The 21,114-nt window shown below is 43.1% G+C and overlaps 1 protein-coding gene across 1 annotated transcript in view; it reads left to right on the top strand.

Annotated features, from left to right (window-relative positions):
- The window catches only part of CPS1 (carbamoyl-phosphate synthase 1), a 133,051-nt gene that overhangs the window by 55,058 nt on the left and 56,879 nt on the right, over window positions 1–21,114 (top strand). The window contains exons 17-21 of the mRNA XM_030580033.1: window positions 2,423–2,567; window positions 2,932–3,142; window positions 7,003–7,201; window positions 10,002–10,178; window positions 13,304–13,422. Of these exons, the coding sequence (XP_030435893.1) occupies window positions 2,423–2,567; window positions 2,932–3,142; window positions 7,003–7,201; window positions 10,002–10,178; window positions 13,304–13,422 (851 nt within the window). The remainder of the gene's footprint in view (window positions 1–2,422; window positions 2,568–2,931; window positions 3,143–7,002; window positions 7,202–10,001; window positions 10,179–13,303; window positions 13,423–21,114) is intronic.

The following is a 21,114-nucleotide window of genomic DNA, read 5'->3' as shown; positions in this document are numbered from 1 at the left end:
GGCTGGGTCACGGGAGGGGGTCAGGGGTTCAGGCTCTGGATGACACATATCTCAGGCGGCTCCCAGAAGCAGCGGCATTTCCCCCCTCCAGCTCTTACATGGAGGTGTGGCCAGGTGACTCTGTGTGCTGCTGCATCCGCAGGTGCCACCCCCACAGCTCCCATTGGCCATGGTTCCCAGCCAGTGTGTGCTACGGAGCCAGTGCTTGGGATGGAGGCAGCGCACAGAACCTCCTGGCTGCCCCTATGCCTAGGAGACAGAGTGGGGACATGCTGCTGCTTCCGGGAGCCAGGAAGCCTGCCTTAGCCCCGCTGTGCTGCCATCCGGACTTTTAATGGCCCAGGCAGCGGTGCTGACCGGAACTTCCAGGGTCCCTTTTCAACGGGGCGTTCCAGTCAAAAACTGGACGCTTGGCAACCCTCGGTATAACTTCATTGAAATCAATGGGCCTCTGCCCATTTACAACAGTGGAAGATTTGGCCTTGTGTTCCTTGTAGTTTGATTCGATACAATGCACTGATGCTCCTCACTGAACGGCTGTTTTTATGAGACCAGGGGCCCTGGAGAAAGAGGCAGTATGAGTAGGAGTAGCTCCTTTTTTCTTAGTTAAGCAGACTGTGCTAATGCTTTCCTTACCCATCAGACCGATTAGAGCAAAGAGAATAGCAGATAGATTACTAATATTGCACATGTCCTTGATGACAAATTTACATTTCATCAGAATGGGTTAAAATTATTTAGTAGAAAAAAGTAAATGAACTCAGATACAAGCGTTTCATGTTTCTTTTTGGACTTCAGTGTGTTTAAATTATATTCAACAACAATAAAACCGAACCATCCCTACCAAAACAAGACACTCCACTCCACACACTTCCTCTTCTGGGGAGAGGATGAGAGAACAAACACCACATGACAGATGTGTAATCATATTGTTTAATTTACTATTTGAAGGCTCTCAGATACTATGGAGAGGAGTGTGGAATTAAAAACCTATATAGAATAGAATAGAAAAGGCAGAAGAATTGCTGTTGGAAAGGAGGGAGTGCAAGGTTGTAAACACTCGACCAAGGAAAACAATTTTTTATATCATACTGTTTTTTTCATTCCCTGCAATATTTGCAAATTTTCAGTTATATTGCCCATAAGACTCCTTTTCCCAGCGCAAACAAGTCTAATTTTATTCAGTTCTTGTTTGTCTGTGATTCTGTGCAAGGGAATTCCATTGATGCAAATAAGAAAATGGATGATTAATATTAATCTACATTACAGTAGTGCCTGCAAGCTTGGGGCCCCATGGTATTTGATGGAAGAGGACAACAGTGGCTGTCAAAGGCCCAGATCCTCTGCTACTGAAGTCAATGGGAGCTTTGCCATTGATGCCCATTAGTACAGCGTGAGGCCTTAAGGCCCCATCCCAAGATACAAACATGTTATAACATAGTTGGCATTTATCACGTTACATGTAGTAGACATGGCCTAAGTGTCACGAACTGAGACGTGGGTGGTAATGCCTAGTGGTTGGAGCAGGAGCTAGGCTGATGGGTTTAAGAGCAGGTTTGCTGACTTCCTTGTCCTATCAGGCAGCCCTGCTATGGCTCAGCTGTGTTCATAGGTTACCATGACACTAAGTAATTTAAGCTTTGGCTGCAAAATTAAGGGCAAAAAGAAGGCTGAGGAAAGGATGGTCTGATAATGTGTGTGTTATTTTCTATATTCCACGTGAGATATAACTAACCTCTTGTATAATAGTTAATATTAATGTCAATGTATCCATTTGGATTATACTCATATACTCAGGAATGTTTTCTGGGTTAGTTTTAGAATAATTCATAACTATTGCTTCTGATCAGTATGTCACAGTAATTAGTGGTGTGATTAGTTAATAATGTTGTTAATTCAGCAGTGTGTCCAAGCACCCATTGCTTAGTCATCTATTTAATCTTACACAGAGAAGTCATCCTACTGAAATCAGTGGGGCTACTCGCATATATAAAATTAAGTGCAGAACCTAATATTTTTATTTTAATTTATATTTCTCAGTTCTGTTGCTAAGCCAAATGTCCTCATTTCTTTTGTATCTGATCACATTGTTTTCCATGCCATTTAAATGAGGCTAATGCAAAATAAAAGTTACATGGAAATTATCCCATAATAATTAATATCTAGCTCTTACATAGTGCTTTTCATCGGTAGGTCTCAAGTTCTTTACAAAGGAGGCCAGTAGCATTATCTCCATTTTATAGATGTGGAAACTGAGGCACAGAGGGTGGAAATAATTTGCCCAGAGTCACTCAGTGGTGGCAGAGCCTTAAATACAGGAATGCATCCAGTTCTGTTATGCATGCTTAATAAAAATGTATTCCTTCCTTTGTATCCACCTGCTGTCTGTCCTCCCTAATTGATTCTTCAACCTGCTCCCCAGGCATTTGCAGTGACCAACCAAATTCTAGTAGAGAGGTCCGTTGTTGGCTGGAAGGAGATAGAGTATGAAGTCGTGAGAGATGCATCTGATAACTGTATCACCGTCTGTAATATGGAAAATGTTGATGCTATGGGAGTTCATACTGGTAGGTTCTTTACAGATTACAGTGTAGTTTACTGTAGATTGCGTTTAGATCAGCATGTTCATAGAATGTCTTTCTGCCAACTATAGTTGATACACTTACCTGACCAATGAGAAATAGGATGTAGAATACTTATCAGAGCTAAGTACTACCAGATACAATGGACCACCCTTTTCAATACCTAAGCCCATCCCTATTGTTTCTTATTTCACACAGTAGCACAGGCCGTCCTTTGCCTTGAAATGTCCCAAAACAGGCATCTTCCATAGCACTTGGTGTTCAGAACTTGTAAGATGCAGTACGTTAGCAGAGACATGACCAGAATTTATCGCCATCAAACTATTGTGGTTTTTCTTCTGGCAAACAGGAGATTCCATTGTAGTGGCTCCCAGCCAGACACTGTCCAACGAGGAATTTCAGATGCTGAGGGAAAGTGCCATCAAAGTCGTCCGACACTTGGGCATCGTGGGGGAATGCAACATTCAGTATGCCCTGCATCCTACCTCCCTGGAGTACTGCATCATTGAGGTCAATGCCAGGCTCTCCAGAAGCTCTGCCTTGGCATCCAAGGCCACAGGGTAAGGCAAGAAAGAAAAGCTGGGGCAGGGAAAGGAGTTGGGGAAAGGTGCAGGGAGCATAGACACTTGGTATTACAAATGGAAAATCTCTCAGGAGGGGAACGTAGTAGCTAGTTTTAGAGAGTATATTCCCTGGCATCCATACGTTGGCTGCAAATCATCTCTGGAACCCTAAGGACTTGGTTATTAATGAGCTCTCTGCCAGATTGAATCAAATGGTATTGCTAGCTGCCTTTGTTTTGTTGGCTAATCATAAACTAATCAAGATAACGATGGTCAAATCTGTCTGGTTAAAATTTGGCTTCTTAATTGTACTCTGCAGATGCTGTTGAGAAGTGCAAATTAGTCCTTAATTTACAGTTCTCAACAACTCTTGCAGTTGTTGAAGCCGTGTAGCAAATTGGAGACAGACAGCAATAACTGACAACAAGCGTTTGGTTGATTTCATTGTGTTAGCTGACTCTTCGGAGACACAAATCCATTTTTGTCTTGTGTTGCAGTATATATATATATATATATATATATATATATACAGTATATATACAGTAACTCCTCACTTAACATTGTAGTTATGTTCCTGAAAAATGTGACTTTAAGAGAAACGATGTTAAGTGAATCCAGTTTCCCCATAAGAATTAATGTAAATGAGGGGGTTAGGTTCCAGGGAATTTTTTTTCAACAAACAATTTAATACTGGTACGCAGGGATGATGATTGTGAAGCTTGGTTGAGGTGGAGGAGTCAGAGGGTGGGATATTTTCCAGGGAATGCCTCACTGCTAAATGATGAACTAGCAATTGGCTGAGCCTTCAAGGGTTAACTCTCACAGTCTACAAGGCAGCAGGAATGGAGGGAGGGGAGAGAGCATCGTAGATAGAGACAGAGACACACCGTGTGTGCATGAGAGAGAGATGTGCATTTCCCCTTTAAGGACACTGCCTTGTTGATTAGATCAGCTGGCTGAGACTGCAGCTGCTGCTGCCAGCAAGCTCCCTCCATCCTGAGCCCTGTCGTGTGTCCCCTCTGCTCTATGGAGGGGGACACCCTGACATTAGCCTCCCTCTTCTTCCCCTCCCCCCCACACAGCAAGCAGGAGTCTTGGGGAGCAGCTCCAAGGCAGAGGGAAGGAGCAGCACATGGCAGTGCGGGGAAGGACAGCTGCAATTGCTAACCTGCTGGGCAGCTGCTGCACAGGGAACTTAGGGGAGTGGGGAGCTGATAGGGGGCTGCCGGTCCACCCTGGTTCCAAGCCCCCACCAGCTAGCTGCAACAGGCTGCTCTTCCTGCAAGCAGTGGACAAAGCAAGTGGCTGCCAAGTGACGTTATAAGAAAGTATTGCACAACTTTAAACGAGCATGTTCCCTAATTGATCAGCAATGTAACAACGTTAACCGGGACAACTTTAAGTGAGGAGTTACTGTATATATAAAATAGTAGCATGGTGTACATAGAACAAAGAAAGCTTTGCAACAAGGGATCTACCATTGCAATCCTGAAAGGTGTTGAGTACCCACATCTCCTGTTGCTTCAGTGGGAATTGAGTGCACCCAGCATTCCTAAAATGTGAACCATCATTTGATTCTCCAAAAATTATAATAATAATAATAAAAAATACCACCAGCTTATAAAATGTTCCACCAGCTTTAGAACCATACTCTGGAAATTCCAGTCCTGGCTGGGTCACAAATTGAAATGGGTTTATTGTTTAGATCTTGGTCCCCATTTGGCTACACGGTAAAAGCACTGCAGAATTGGGCTTTTCCCTAAGAACAATGCTCTGTGGATTGAGACTGGTTGGACGATGCTTTTGCGACTAATGAGGACCTCTGCATTTTGTACAAATATTATAGGAATGTGAGAGAGGTTTGGATTTTTGCCTATGACTATCTGTGAAGTGCTTAAAGTCAAATAGCTAAAGAATTCCTTCAGTCTGCTAGCTTGAGAGCATGCATTATTTTATATTAATGTATGCCCAGAAAAGTTCCTTTGTTGGTGAAAGAGTGAATGGTTTTGTGAAGAGTATGGGGAAAAGGTACTTGGACTGGAAACTCTCCAGGGTGGGGACTGTCTTTTTGTTATGTGCTTGTATAGCACCTATTACAATGGTGCCCTAGTTGCTAACTGCAATATAAATAATAATGGCCTGACGGGGTTTGCTGTCAATTACCATCTGTGAACGAACACATGCCAACCCATATTGAATTATTAGCATTTCCAGCTGCTCTGCAGTTATCATTGTTGCCTGTTTTGGTGGTGATTCCAAGTAGGCAGTTCTTAAAGATGAGAACAGTCCTGTTATAATGGAATAAACTAACCTCTACGCGAGCCAATGAGGCTTTCTCAATCAAATGAAAGTTGTGCAAGATGACGTTCTTAGCAAACGTTAGGGCAATAGGAAATCCTGCTGGATAATTTATAATCATTTGGCTTCTGCAAACGGAATTATATAAATTTTGCTGCTCAGTTATCACCACACCCTTTGTTGCTTTTGGGCTGATTTCTGCCCCCATTTAGACCTGTCCAATTTCAACCCCTTGAAAGCCCATGTTAACTGATGGGAGAATTTAGCTCTGAATTTAAAGGTACCTTTGGGACTTTTAACAAATACATTAATCCTGCTGACTCATTGAGTCCAGCAATGTTCCCCAGCAGACTGGGGCAATCATCTGTTACCTAAAAAGACTAAAATCTGCTTTTCGCTTTCATTTGCTAAGTGGATGTTACTAAGTCGGTTTTCCTTCTGCACTGGAGTCACTCAGGCTGCAAGAACACCATGTGCTACTCCAACAAGCACCAGAGCTGACTGGAAAACGACTGCAAAGGCTATTCTAGCTCCTTTCAAACAAGGCTCATCTGTACTGAGCATAAACATTTGGCCTCTAGTACATGCAGCTAAACACTAGTCCCAGCACTGATTCACTGCAATCCAACCACTGATCTAAGATGTTCAATTGCCCTTATTTGCTGAAATAAGATGGACTCTCACGGTAAGTTATGCAGATATACACTAGCGTTGCTACTATGTTTAAAGGATACTCGCTCATCCCTGTTGTAAAGTCTCTGCTTTCCCGTGGCACTCACTCTCTGTGTCTCTCCCTCCTCCTCCTTTCCCTCTTGAGCAGCCTAACTGCAGTGAAACACCAAACTTTTCAGGTGTTGCAAGGATTTCACGGAGGATAGTCAATTTACCAGCTTTTAATGATTGTCCAGCCCATGTTCCAACCTAAGTCGCTCAGTGCTACACTTACTTGTATAAGCACGTTCCTATAGTATAACCCCTACCCCAGATGAGGGCTTTTCATTCCCTCCCCAGGCAGAAGTAAACCCTTCTGTTGTTGTTAATTGTTGGTGTTAGAGTAGCACCTAGAGGATCAGGATCAGGCCTGATGGAGCTAGATGTGTACAGACACATAGTAAAATGTAGGCCATGCTCAGAGAGCTTACACACTAAAGACACAAGACAGACAAAGGGTGGGAGACAGGAAATATTATTATCATCCCAATTTTACAGAGGAGGAACTGGGGCATGGAGGGTTTAAGTGGTGTGCTTAAGGTCATGCAGACAGTCTGTGGCAGAGCCAGGAACTGACCTCGATCTCCTGAGTCCCAATCCAGTGCCTGAGCCACAGACCATCTTTCCTCCTTAATAGCTGATTCTTCCTCCAGAGCTCTGTACATGCCCTTTATGGCCTACATGATGTAGCCAAGCTTCTTGCTGCTCTCCAGTGAGCTGCACTTACATACCACGTGCCAGGAGTGGTGCGCCATCCCTGCAGAATGCAGTTGCAGAATGCAGATTTCCTTGCACCCTACAGTACCAACCATGATACTAAAAACGCCTCCCTCCCTCATCTCTGCCAGGTATCCATTAGCATTTATTGCTGCCAAAATCGCCCTGGGGATCCCCTTGCCGGAGATCAAGAATGTAGTATCAGGAAAAACCTCTGCCTGCTTTGAGCCTAGCCTGGATTACATGGTCGCCAAGATACCTCGCTGGGACCTGGACCGCTTTCAGGGCACCTCTAGCCAGATTGGCAGCTCCATGAAGAGCGTGGGAGAGGTGAGTGTGGGGAAATTCTCTCCATTTCCTTTCCATAGCCTGTGAAATTTAACTTTTCTCCCTTGCCTGCTCTCTTTCTGCTGGTTCTTTCTAGTCTGCCAGCCAAATGAATGCCAAGGAGGATTTAGAACCTCAAGGGTCGCTCTTCTAAAAACAGATACTAGTTCTGCACTCGCAATTTGGTTCCAGTTATCAACTGCAGTTACAAAAGTGTTGTGTGTATTTGTGGTTGAACGTGACAGCATGTAGATATCAATTAACAAGGTTTTGCCCACTAATCACGGAGTTAGCTGTCTAACAGTTAGAATTCATTCACTGGGTCTTCAGTGTCTTTTGAATGCAAAATTAGAGACCAAACTGGGACATTTTTAATGTCAGTTTCATGATCTCCATGCTGAGTGGTTGTCCAGAAGGTCGACTGAGGATCAATGAACTAAATAGAAATAGATTAAGAACAGAAAGAAGAAATCACCCTAAACTGAAAGCAAACTGGTCTTGAACCTCAAACTGCCTTTGGTTTGTAAAAGTTTTATTACTACATTGGTCAATACTTGTTCACTTTCACCTTCCTCGACATTTTATGGTTTCCTGTGGAAATGCCATTGGGGTGTTCCTAGCATGGCTGTAGAAAATTTGTTTTCCAGATATGTGCAGCCTGGCTTTTCAGCCCCAGTTAATCCCGAGGATGTGGATAAACATTTGATCTTTTGAGAGCTTATTCAAATCACGTGAGCTGTATCCATTACTCTTTTCAATTAGAATGATTGGGACTGTAAAGGCCATTTTTGGCAATAGCATGGTAGACCTCTCTTGAGATTCATAGATTCCAAGGTCAGAAGGGACCACTGCATAACACAGGCCATAGGACTTCCTTGAATTAATTCCTACTTCAGGTCCAATAGTTGTGTTTGAACAAGAGCATTTCTTTCCTGAAAACATCCACTCTGAAAGATTTAAAGATTTCCAGTGATGAAGAATCCACCACAACCTTTTGGAAGCTGTTCCAATAGTCAGTCACCATCACTGTTAAAAACATGCACCTTCTCTCTAGCCTGATCCTGCGCCTGAAAACAGAACACAGCACCTGATGCCCTCTTGAAAGGGTCAAATTGCTTTGTCTTAAACAGTTGGTTTCCCACTCTGAATAGATAGGATAGGCCTTCAGAAATGAGGAACAAAACAGCGTGACTTTTAAAATCTGAATTTAAGACTGGTTGGAATAATGGTGACATCTTCAGCTAATTTTTCAAGAGGAATGAAATGAAGCAAAATGGGTAAATTATCCATTTAATTAGCTAATAACTCATCAGTTATCCAAAGCAAAATAATTAATTGTGTACTTTGTAGTCTCTTTTTTTTCCTCCTAATGTTTTTCCAGGAGCTCCCTCATTAAATTATTTTGACAAGTGAGGCCTTACAAACACCCACTCCTCCTCGCTCAGAGAGCACACCCTTAGTATGGTGGGAAGGATTAATTAGAGCTCTAATGGAAAGGCTTGCCAGGGTGATTGTATTTTTAATAATGTGTGGTTCAGTAGGCCCCTGCAAATATTTATGATGTTAATGCCCCATGACTTCATGTTATACATGCGCTTTGCACATTTTACCCCAGCTAATAAAGGGTTATATTCCGGAGTGTCCCACCGTATGAACACTGAACTGCATTATGACTTGGAGTATCCACATGTATGGGGGAATAAGGGAGCATAAGACCCCCCATCTTATTCTCCTGAATAGACTATCTGAACCTTGTTCAAACCAGCAGACAATGAACATGGGGGAGGAATGGGGAATAGACAGAGCTTTGGCTTCATACTCCCTGGCCAGCATGTGGTGTGCTGAGTTGAGATGGTACAGAGGATATTGCAATTTACTGTTGATACAGACAAACAGGAAATTACCAGCTCCCAGAGCAGAGGAGCTGTTCCTCAAAGAGACCCCTCTCAATCAGAATGTCTCCCATGACTGCTACTGTACAGGTTAAGTCCCCTCCCTAGGCCTGTGCCGGTAACCAGACTCCAGACCAGTGTAGTTTTTATTAGTTGAACTGTCTAGCCTCAGCCTGACTGTTGGTGAGCTGTGTTGTGGCAGGCTGAAGGCTCAGAACAGGGCAGCCGTGTGAAAGGGGAGAAAGTTTTCCCATGACGCTTTTGGCCCATTTCATTTCAGATTATTTTTCTGCCCTTTTAAGATTTTGCTTTCTGGTGAAATATACATGTGAACATTGGAATGAGTTGCAAAGTTTCCATGCAGAACGGGCTCACTGGAACGTGGGAATGGGATTGTTTTTAGGTGAAATAATCATTGAACAGAAACATACTATGGTAGTTACTTAAGGTTTGACGCACGCTCAATGGCAGAGGTGTAGTCTTCTGACTTTGCCCACTTCTAAAGCTTAAAATTCCCTCTGCGCTATGAGGCTTTTCCAGTCTTAGAGGATTCTCCCTTATTATAAAACAGGTGGATTTTGAAAGCTCTGAGATAGTAATCTTCCTTTGAGTCAGTTAGAAAGATAGAATATCAGGGTTGGAAGGTACCTCAGGAGGTCATCTAGTCCAACCCCCTGCTCAAAGCAGGACCAATCTCCAGACAGATTTTTGCCCCAGATCCCTAAATCCCTTAAGGACTGAGCTCACAACCCTGGGTTTAGCAGGCCAATGCTCAAACCACTGAGCTATTCTTCCCTTCCTACAAGATGTTCCCATAGGCTTTAATCTTACCTAATAAGCATCACTACCATCTGAACAACTGAGAGGGGCAACACCTCAGCACGTTAACGTGAGAGCTTTCTTTGTTACAGGTCATGGCTATCGGGCGTACCTTTGAAGAGTGCTTCCAGAAGGCCCTGAGAATGTGCCACCCGTCTGTGGATGGCTTCACATCACGTCTGCCAATGAATAAAGAGTGGCCGGCCAACTTAGATCTCCAGAAAGAACTATCTGACCCCTCCAGCATTCGAGTCTATGCAATAGCCAAGGTAATGAAGGACGCAGAGGCTATGAGGTCTACTCTGTTGACTATAGTTATCAGACTGTGTTGGTTGAGGTAATAGAGTGGAATATTCTTTAACCCCTCGTCCCTTTTTTCTCTTTGTGCACCTCAGACATAAGGGGATAATGTTGTGTTTCCATCTCTGAATCACCTCCAGTGAGGTCCAAAGATTCTCTTTCCCCCCATAATTTCCTCTTCATTACCTTAGGATGGAAATAACTCTTTCTCTGCTGGTCCTCATGACATCTGCTGTACTTGAGTCATCCATTAACCTTTCACTTAAATCACTGTAATTTTAGACTATCCATGTTACATTAAACAGCAGGAACATTATACCACCAACATATTCAGCAGGCAAACGGTTAATGTTGGTTGACAACTGGAGCACTTTTTCTTTAGCTTGCTTCTGTAAGACGATCATTTGCTAAATGGTGGGCAATGTTTGGCCCTTATTTATGCTGGCACAAGTGACAGTAGAGTTTGGGCAGTTCTGCAAACTAGCATTAGTATATGCAAAGCAAATTAAAAATGATCCTTTTGACATCTGAAACCAAGGGTGATACGAAAATAGCTAGCTGCAGTCAATCTGAGGATCTTTGAGGATCTTCATGCTACTCTGTGATCATATCTTGCAATCAAGGATTAAAATTAAATCATAATTAAATTAGCTCAGCTGTCCAAAACTCCCTGTTAACTGATATAGGGTTAAATTTGTTAATTACACTGACAGTTCTTGCAAATATCTGTAGCCTTTGGCTGGAGGGTAATGGCAGGCTAGTGGTTAAGGCGCTGATCTGGGACTTGAGATCTGAGTGCTCTGCTACGAGGTGCCTTTTGTGAGTGTGGGAGCCTCTGTTCCTCACCTGTAAAATGAGAATAATACTCCTTCCTTTTGCCCACACTTCATCTTGTCTATTTAGATTGTAAATTCTCTGGGACAGAGATTCTGTCTTACCAGGCATATGTACAGTGTCTAGCATAACAGAGCCTCAATGTCTGTCAGTACCGCTAAGATGCCAATGCAGTACATGTAATAATTATTGGATATTTTCAGTCTCCACCATGACTCTTGTCTAGCTGAGATTGTACTGCATTTGCTGACGATTTCCACTCAATTCTCCCTCTTATAAACCTTGTATAAATTTCCAAGAAAGGCTGATGGAGACACAATAATCTTTCTTTCTTCCTTTCTTTCTTCTCCTGCTTTTAGGACATTTGAACTTAGTCTTCAACAGTGGAAATAAGAAAATAACTTCTAGAGACATCCCAAAGTTTTTCTGTGGGCCGTTCCCCAGGGCCTTTCATTTACATGTTTGCAAAGGGAGATCATATTGGAAGTAAGGCCACCATTCTGATTCGGTATCATTGTATTTGCGCTTTGTGCAGGTGTAAATGACACTGCAGGGTGCAAAACAGTGAGGAATCAGGCAGGTTGCTTCAGACTTGGATAAGGCCTGTACTCTAGAGACAAATGAACAGGTGGTTTTAAGCTGGGGAGGCACATATATTTACAAGCACAAAACACCCTTCAGCACCGGGGCTTGTGCAGGTTACAGTTTTCTCTTTGAATGGCAAGATCTTTCCTGACTGCCCTTACAGGAGCCCCAGAAGCCATTTAGAAAGGTAAGGCCCAAGTTAGGGATGGGCACATGATGATGGGGATGGGGCAAAATGGCAGTTTTCCTTTTGACTGTTGCCTGAACAAGGAACAGTTAAACCTTTAATTCCCCACTTGCCCTCCACAGAAACTCCTTGGCCTAAAATGGAGCACTGATTCACTCCCATCAATAACTGAGTGAAGCCAGTGTTTTGGATTTTAAAATTTCAGCTTGCTTGACTCAGTTTAAGGTAACTCAGACAGCTGGGATCGATTGGATCAGAAATTCCTAACCAGCTCTCTGACATCTAAATGGCCAGACGCTAGTTGTTGTTACCACTGAGCTCTTTTTGAGTCAAGTCTCATCAGATGCCTTCTCTGTCTCCCCCCCCACACATCAAGGTTTTTCACTGTTTATTGGGGTGATGACTACAATGCCTGTTGTGTCAGAAAAGGTGAGAGTTCAGACGCCATTCACAGCTATTGCCTTTTACCTTGTTCTTCTACTTTAGTCAAAAACACAGGAGAGATGCGAAACCCAATAAAACTTCTGACTAGGCCAAGGTCATATACAGTGTCAACCAGTCTTGGCACTAGGCTGTGGCCCTCATAAATAAGAGGATCTGGAGCAGATGATAAGAGAAGATTACTAAGATGATGTGGCCCATTTGTGAAATGGTCACATGGAAATGGGCTTTATTAAAAAAAATTTAAAGTATAAGAGAAAAAAGAGTTCAGTATTTAGCCACATCATAATAATAACTATTAATATCTACCTCTTATATCTGTACTTTATTCACATGTGGGGATATTTAAAAAAATACTGTATCCTGTACTACATTGCCTTTGGGATGATAGAGTGGGTTTCCTTTTTACCCAGTGAATATGGATGGTTTGCTAAAAATAACTTAAAAAAAAACCCTCATAATTAAGCATGTTCAGGAAAGTTTGAAGCCTGCATTACCTTGAGAATGAGAAAGAACCAGAGTGATGTCATGGCTGCAAAGTTTGGTTCTGGATGTGAAATTTTCCATAGTTCGGGGGTATTTCATATCCAGGATTTCTGAGTCAATCTATCTTTAAACTATAAATCAGAGTCCATTTCAAAAGTAACCAGTTTCTCAACCATTGAAAACCTAAACCTTTCTTTGATCACATTTGCTTCTAGCAGACCACAGGACTGTGGAATGTACAGGACCTTGGTAATAAGAGGCAAGGATGAGAAGTCAGCTGCAGGGGGTAAGCATACTAGAGAGAGAGAGAGATCATGAAGCATATACAGCACATGAAATTACAGCAGGTGTCCACCAGCATCAGTCCCTATTGAAGTCAGTTGGAGTTTGGGCAGAGACTTTCATTGGGAGCCAAATTCTGCACTCCTTGCTCAGACAAAAGTCTTGCTGACGTTAATAGGAGATGAGGAATAATTACTACAGGAAAATAATACCAGGAAAATCGGATACTTATGACGTGTTTATTAAAGTGTCTGGCTTACTATCTCCTCTCTTCGGCAGGCCTTGCACGACGGTGTCCCTGTGGATGATATTCATAAACTCACAGCCATTGACAGATGGTTCATCTATAAGATGCGGGATATTGTGAACATGGAGAAAAGCCTGAAGGAACTCAGCAGGTAGGGAAATCAAACAGCTTTCTCAAAGAATACAGCCTTTTTGCTTGGCATCACATAGCTGGGGAACTGGCTGCAGGCTTGTGCACAAACACAAGCAAGGCCGAAAAGGGACTCTCAGTCCTCAGTGCAGCCTGAGTTATCTTAAACCCTAATGCATTGCACTAAGTGGCTACCTCCGTCCATGAAGAACGCTGCTCTAGAAGTAAAGGCATCTTGTCCATCTCAGCTGATCTTAAGGGTTCTAGAAATCCCACCTGGATTAGAAAGTCCTTGATGTAGTTTCAAAGCTAGGATTTGCTAACCCTCCCTGCAAATGTGAGATCTGCATTTGCATAGCTAGGGTATGGTTAACCTTTCAGCTAATACTCTCAATAGATTCTCCCTGGCTTTTTACACCTGAGAGCCAAACACAGTGCGTTTCTGATTGGTTGATTGCTTTCTAAGCTGTCTGCCTTGCTTCCCACATGCTATTCCTCCTCCGTTTAGAACAGCTATAATTTCTGACACATTTAAATATAAATCTTCTGGTTTTTTAAAGTGACCATATAAAATGAACCACAATAGATAGCAGTAAATTGAAGCTGCAGGCTGTATATCAGTCTCTGCCTTTTGCTGACTGCAGCTTTCTCCTCATGGTTTACAAGGCCAGCTGAGTTATTATTGTCTGCTCTGTTGCCCGTGTTTTGGATACATGTTGCATTACTGCAGTTGAACCACATGAGGGCACCAGAAACTTGTAGTACACAGCACTTGTAGCAAGAGACTGGGGAGAAACATACAAGACGTTTGTTATGAAATATGCTTTCATCTCCTGTGAGTTCTGCTTCTATGACAAGCTGTACATTTTTAATTGAGTAGTTTTTGTTTCCCCCCAGAAAGTGAGTTGGGATTCTAGCTAAGCAGAAATAAAGGCACAGAGAGGAGAATGCCCGTGGAAGGATACTTATAAAACTCTATTATTACCCAGCATGTGTAATTCCTCTCTAACTTCCATGTCATGTTTCATTTGTGTGCTGGTTTAATTTCAAAAATCTCATGCATATAAAGTTACTTTGTTTACACAAAACCAGTTTGTTTTCCCTACTGTTTCTCAGGATACAAGTGTGATTAGAATACTCTGGAATTATATATTCAGGATCTCAAAACACTGTCCAGAGGATGGTCATGTCCTCCCGGGGTGTAAACTGACATCACTCCATTAAAGTAAAGGGAGCTGAACTGATTTCCGTTAGCTGAAGATCTGGCCTATTAGTTAATTAAATCTCACAGTGCCTCTGTGGGATAGGTACATTAATGTTATTGCACCCATGATATAGATGGATTAGCTGAGGCACATAGTCAAATGACCTTCCCGAGGTAAGAGAGGGAGTTTAGTTGCAGAACTACAACGAAAAGTGTTACTGACTTCCAGGTTGGTATGTTAACCACTAGAACACACTCTCCATCCTCCTCCCTTTCAGCCATTATTGGATGACAGCTGGCTCAGCTGTTGCATGCAAGCAAGGGCCTTCTCCTAGTCAGTGCTCAGGTCTTTCACGTGTGTATTCACCGGAGCTACTTGCTTTATTTTTCATTCTGCTGTAAGATTCAGTGTTTGCAAATTGGACATAATCGGTTTTAGAGGGAATAATGACAACCCAGAAAAATGACTGCACGGGTTATTACAAGCACAGCTGCATTAGCAAGCGCTGTGTTTATGCAAACATGACTCTCTCTGCATGGATATTCTGATATACACATACATATTGTGTGTGTATAATACATTATACTATCCAGACCTTGCAGTTGATCCTTATCTTTCTATAATGGTCCAAACCAAAACCCAGATGAGTTCATCATCATCATCATGATCATCACAATAACAACAGCAATGCCCAGCTCTTATCTAGTGCTTTCCATCAGTAGTTCTCAAACACTTTTCAAAGGAGGGCAATATTATTATCCCCATTATACAGATGGGGAAACTGAGCAGTGGAGTGACTCGCCCAAGGTCACCCAGCAGGGCAGTGGCAGACTCAGGAACAGAATGAGTCACAATCCAGCTCTCTATCCACTGAACCTTAGATGTGGATTCACAGCCAGACTTTGTGGCTCTGGATAGTCTGTAATCTAAAGACACACAGAAAGGGAGGTTAGTGTTTTACACACAAGTATATTGCTATACTATATAACCCCAGTCCTCATGTCTGAGTGAGATGAACTTAGCGCAGGACCTAAGAGAGGGGTAAAGACGGTTTTATATCACCTTTGAGCTTCCTTGGGCCAGCCACAGACAGGTTCAGCTCTCTTGCTTCCCACCACCAGTGCAAGTTAGAGCAGTCTCATGCCAGCCAGTAGTTGCCAGAGCATAGCAGTCGTCTGTCCATGCCCTCTTCCCACCCCCAACACCAGCCATGCTCCATACACCATGGTCTGCAAAGGGAAGATACCATAGGGATTCCTTCTTTTTGGGGAAATCCTCAGATGTCCAGATCCATCGACTCGCCAAGTGGTGCAGTGGGGCTGAGGATATGCACACAGAGACAGGGAATATATTGAGAGGATACATACCCAAGGATGCTGAAATAAGGTCTTGTAACATGTTAGATATGGCAGAATAACTGAGCATGGCTTTTGGCTTTTGAGAAGCAAGAAACCCCTTTTCAGGTGGGGATGATATAAACATGAATCTCGTGACTGAGGAAATTGCAGCGCTCTGTAGTATGGCAAAGAAAGGGAGGCAGGTGTTAGCCTGAACGCTGATCCATTATGCTAAGCAGCACTTCCCTTTAGAGCTCAGTAATACAGATCTCTTCATGTTGCACTTCCGTTGCTGAGGTACAGTGTCTAGGCACCACTCTTGCCCTTCCTTATTTCTTGTATCATGCCCCTTGCTTCCCATAAGGCTTGCACGGTTGGCTTGGCTTGAGAAGCTTTCAAAGCAGAGGGGATGGTCGAGGGCAGGCAGAGGGAGCTCTGCCTACCTAATGTTTTCAGGGGTTCGCAGACTGAACCACCACACACAGAAACCAAGGGGGAGAGGAGGAAAAGGAAAGGAATTGAGTGTTCACTGCTGTGTGTCCCCACCCAACTTCCAGTGCCCCCACCGTCCTGTCTACCTTGCCTTATCCACGTGCACCTTACACTCTATCTCCCTCATTACCCTCCTGTCTCAGCCCTGCACAGGTGCTTTCAGCTGATCTGCCATCGCCATTACGTCTCCATTTGCCTCCTTTGTTTCCCTGCCACACTTTTTCCCAGTCCTTTTTCCCCTCCCTTGTTTCTACTGTAGGTGTTGCACATTGCCATTCACACCCCTACATTATTAGCCATACAACCAGTAACTAAGCTGCAGAGCATGTGACTGGCCTGCTCCTGCAGGTCACACATCAATACACAGTCTCATACTTCTTGCCATAAACGGGAAGCACCACACGGAATTGGTAATGGATCAATATAGTTTAAGACCTTTGTATCAATCCTCATGGGCCAGATTCTCCATGGTGTCCATTAGCATAGCCGCACTGACTTCAGTACATCTAAGCTGATTGGCCCCCATCCTCCACTGGTATAAATGTGCATCTAATCAAACACTCCCAAGGAACCAAACAGATTGACTGGGGAGGTGGAAGAGCGAAACCAAAGAAAGCAACATGTAAAAAGGGTCTATCCTGGTGCATTATGCTGACGACATGCAGGAGCTGGGTCTGTACAGAGCCTTTATGTCAATTAGGGCCTCTAGGTGCCTCCAGGGTACAACTAATCAACAATCATGTTAGTGATTCGTTGTAAATGATCACTTACTGTGTGTCATTATGGAGCCAGCAAAGGTTGTCACCTTTGGTAGAGCGTTTATGTCACGAGCCCAGTCGTGGAATTGTTCTGAGTGGTTCTGATTTGAGAAATGGAGAGCACACAGCTTGGTTTTCAAAGCCCTTGTTGAGTTTTCAGGCCTGGCCCTTAGAAAAATCCAACTGTGTATATTTGTAATGATCCTTTGCTCTCCTGTTGCTCTGTCCAAGTCATTGTGGGCTCCATTTAATAGGAACAGCATATGCCAAATGCTATTAACTGTAGCTATGATGGCAGCTCGGGGTGAAATTTTCAAAAGCACCTAAAAGATATGGGAGCCCGAGCCCCTTTGAAAGTCAACAGGACTCATGCTTCTAAATTATTTAAACTCCTCTGAAAATCCCATTCTGGTTACCTAGCTGCTTGATCAGTGCCTGCAATTAATTGTACCCAATGTTACTTGTGAGCCCAAAATAGTGGGAGGGGCGGATTTGAAAATCAGACTCATCACATCCTGAGTCACGTTCTCAGCCGGCGTATAGCAGCGTAGCCTCAGGAATGGTGCTGATTTACACCTGCCGAGGATCTGGCTCTCTGTCAATACCAACAGGACTACTTATATTGTCTGATGAATTTTTTTTTTTCAGAACCGTTAAAGACTTTGAAAGGGACACTGGTTTAAATCAGCTGTTGTGTCTGAATTATTAATCAGTAGAAATAGGTGATGATTTTCTCATGGCAATTTCCTGGGAACTGTTCCCCATTTCATAGTGGGTGGTTTTGCAGCTCTGAGGAATTTCATGGCACTGATATCATTGGTTTGAAATATGACCTTCCTCATCCCCTTTTTTTCATTTGAAATGTCAGAGTCATGATGTTTCGCATGAAAGTGACAATGGTGTTTTGTGTCTGTGCGGTGTTGGAGCAGAGAAGGGGTGTGTTGCACCTGGGTGAGCCATGCAACACTGGTTCTTACAGGAGCTGGTGTATTTTCTAGGTCCTTATTTCCTATAGCATTCTATTATAATATTGGTATACCAGTAGAGCCTCCCTGGTCCCAACCAAGTTGAAACAGGAATTAATTCAGGGAAGTTCTATGGCCTGTGTTAAACAGGAGGTCATACTAGATGTTTGCATTGGTCCCATCCCGTCACAGAATCTGTGAAAAGATTGGGGCCCTACTGTGCTAGTTGTTGTACATACACATAGTAAGAAATCTTGCCCTGTGCAGAGCTTACAGTTTAAATGGTCAAGGCAGACAAAAGGTGGGAGAGAGAGAGTAGTCTAACCCCCATTTTACAGATGGCCCAGAGTGATTAAGTGATGTGCCCAAGGTCACACAAGGAGTCTGTGTCAGAGCAAAGAGTTAAATCCAGATCATCGAAGTTCCAGATCTGTGCCCTCATTGCCAGACCATTCCTTTTCGTTAGCTAATTTTATTTGAAAAGGTACAGCTGTGCTATTCATGTCGGCAGACTATGCTGACACACATCCTTGTTTGATAATATGCTGATCAATGACTTGTGCTGAGATGCTGGGGATTTTTAAGATTTTTCACTGGACATCTCCATGCTCTCAGCACTGAGAATTAGCAAATGTGACCTTCTGTGACACAGGTCTTCTCATATGCAGAGTGGGCAAGTGTGATTCTAAATGTAGGTCTTGTGGCTTGTAATCAGATACAGAATAGCACACCAGGCAGCAGAGAGGGCCAGCCCCAGAGAAGCATTTTTAACAAGACTCTGTTCAGTGGTCTCTAGAAGTCAACAGAAAATTATTTATTGAGACTCCCTTTCCCAGGCTAATGTCCTTGGGACTGCAAATGGTGTGTTTTTGAAAATGGCTTTCTGGAAGCATGACTTGATTTCTAAACACACTGTAGAGAAGTGTCTGCAAAACACAGCAGCTGAAATTAAAGTTCAAGTCCAGCGTTCAGAATCTGAGGCAGTGCAAAGGAAAAAGATCAAAGGGCCATCAATAAACCATATTCATTCTAGGTGGGTGTCACAAAATAGATTTTTGTGGCCTCTTCAGAATTGGATTTTAGCTGCAGTTTGCAGACATATGGCTAACCTGTCCCCTAGGTGGAAAGGTGAGAGGTCATGGGTCACATCCTCACTGGTGTGTATTGGAGTAGCTTGACTGGAGTTCAAGGACTCTGCACTGATTTATATCAGCTGAGATTCTGGCCCCACTAGAGCTATGGTACTCAGTTTTAACCTTTCCTTTCTGACTGCATCTGCAGGGACGGAAGCCAGTGGGGCAAATGTTCGATTCAGGAAGTGAGATGAGTATAGGCTGCATTACGTATGCTGATTCAGCAGAGCTAATAGTTGTGCTTGGTGCTGGATGTCACAGAGGAGAGATTTCATGTGTGTTACAAAGGCATTGCAAATAAATTGTGGTTCATGTTTTCCTCCAAAGCCCCGAATACTTGTATCACTTTGATGTGAATCCCCATCTTGACACACTTGCATGTGCCCTCTTAAGTGCACGTCTTCCACATTTCTGCATGCTACGTATAGATTAATCCATATTGTATCAGTCCATCAGGGCCCTAGATGGATCCTTTACCTGGGAAAGAAGTTTGAAATAGTGACTGCAACCCATTTCTTTGCTGTGTATTTGCCTGCATTGCTCCTGCAGCTCATAAACTTCATCCTAGATGTGAACCATCTAGGTCTAAGGAAATAATGGGAGGTTCATGTTACTTAAATCAGTGAGATTTACTGGGCCTGGGTGCTGAGCCTTAAAGATGTAGATCCAGAGAGTGATAGTTGGGAGAGTGAGATTTGTTGGTTTCCGTCTCCCGCCTCCCTAAATGTTCCTGACAATTTTGTCTGTCATCTCGTGAGTTTCTTGGGAGGAAAATAAGTAACTACTTGTCTCCTTGAAAGAAGAGGCAAGGAGACAAACAATATTTATACTGATCCCATGCTTGTAACTACAGCTTGTTTTAAATCTTGTGAAATGTCAGAAACAATCAAGGAAACAGACATGAACCTTAGAAGAACGGTGAGGGTGGGCAGTGGGGAATATGCCTTTTGCCCAGTATGCCAATCTAAAATCAAGCTGCAGGATTGCTAACCATGTCAAGCCCAGTGTTCGTGTTAGCTAGTGACTCAGGCCCCAATTCAGGACTGCATTCCTTTTTTTGGGGCAGAATTTAACCAAGAGAAAAATTCCCATAGGTGCTGTCTTGTATAGAGATGGGCTTAAACATTATCTGCTTCCCTGACACAGGGTCTGAGTTTGGAATTTTACACATATTCTTCCCTTGATACTAGTCCCATTTGAAAAGCTCTGCCTCCAATAACTGCATGGCTCATTTTCACATTAGAGCACGTTTGTTTAGCATTACTTGTGGGCTGGCGGATCAGACAAAAGCTGGTCAAGTGTAAGAGAGGACTGTACTGAAGCATGCAGGCTCCCTGGGTAATTGCAATTCCGCAGGCGTTGCTCGAGTCAGTTAATAGATTTCCCCAGGTTCTCTGTGCCAGGTGAAAATTTCCCATTAAGGGGAATTTATTCCATTTCCTTTTATCATTTATTATTGAAGATGAAGCGTGAGTGGATGGCGTTTCAAAGATGACAGGGTAGAATTTTAAACAAAAACAACAACAGAAAATTCACACTGGAAGCTGAAAAGAGAGTGAGAGAGAGAGAATGGACAAAGGCTCATATAGTTTATAAACTGCAAAATACACAGGAGATTTAGCTTTGTGGGAAGAGAGCTGCGCTGCCTAACCAATAAATGATTATGGCAGTGTGTAAAAAGTCTGATTGTCTGGTATGAAGCTCTAAAACTTCAAACTATCGTTTGGTGAAAAAGGCTACTGGGAAAGAGAATGTTATAAAAGGCTAGAATCCGTGCCACTTCATCTTTTGTTGTTTCGGGCTTGGTTACAAAATGGTGAGGAC

Source organism: Gopherus evgoodei, chromosome 11 (assembly GCF_007399415.2).
Source record: "Gopherus evgoodei ecotype Sinaloan lineage chromosome 11, rGopEvg1_v1.p, whole genome shotgun sequence".
Taxonomy (NCBI): domain Eukaryota; kingdom Metazoa; phylum Chordata; order Testudines; family Testudinidae; genus Gopherus; species Gopherus evgoodei.
This window is presented reverse-complemented; position numbering and strand designations above follow the sequence as displayed.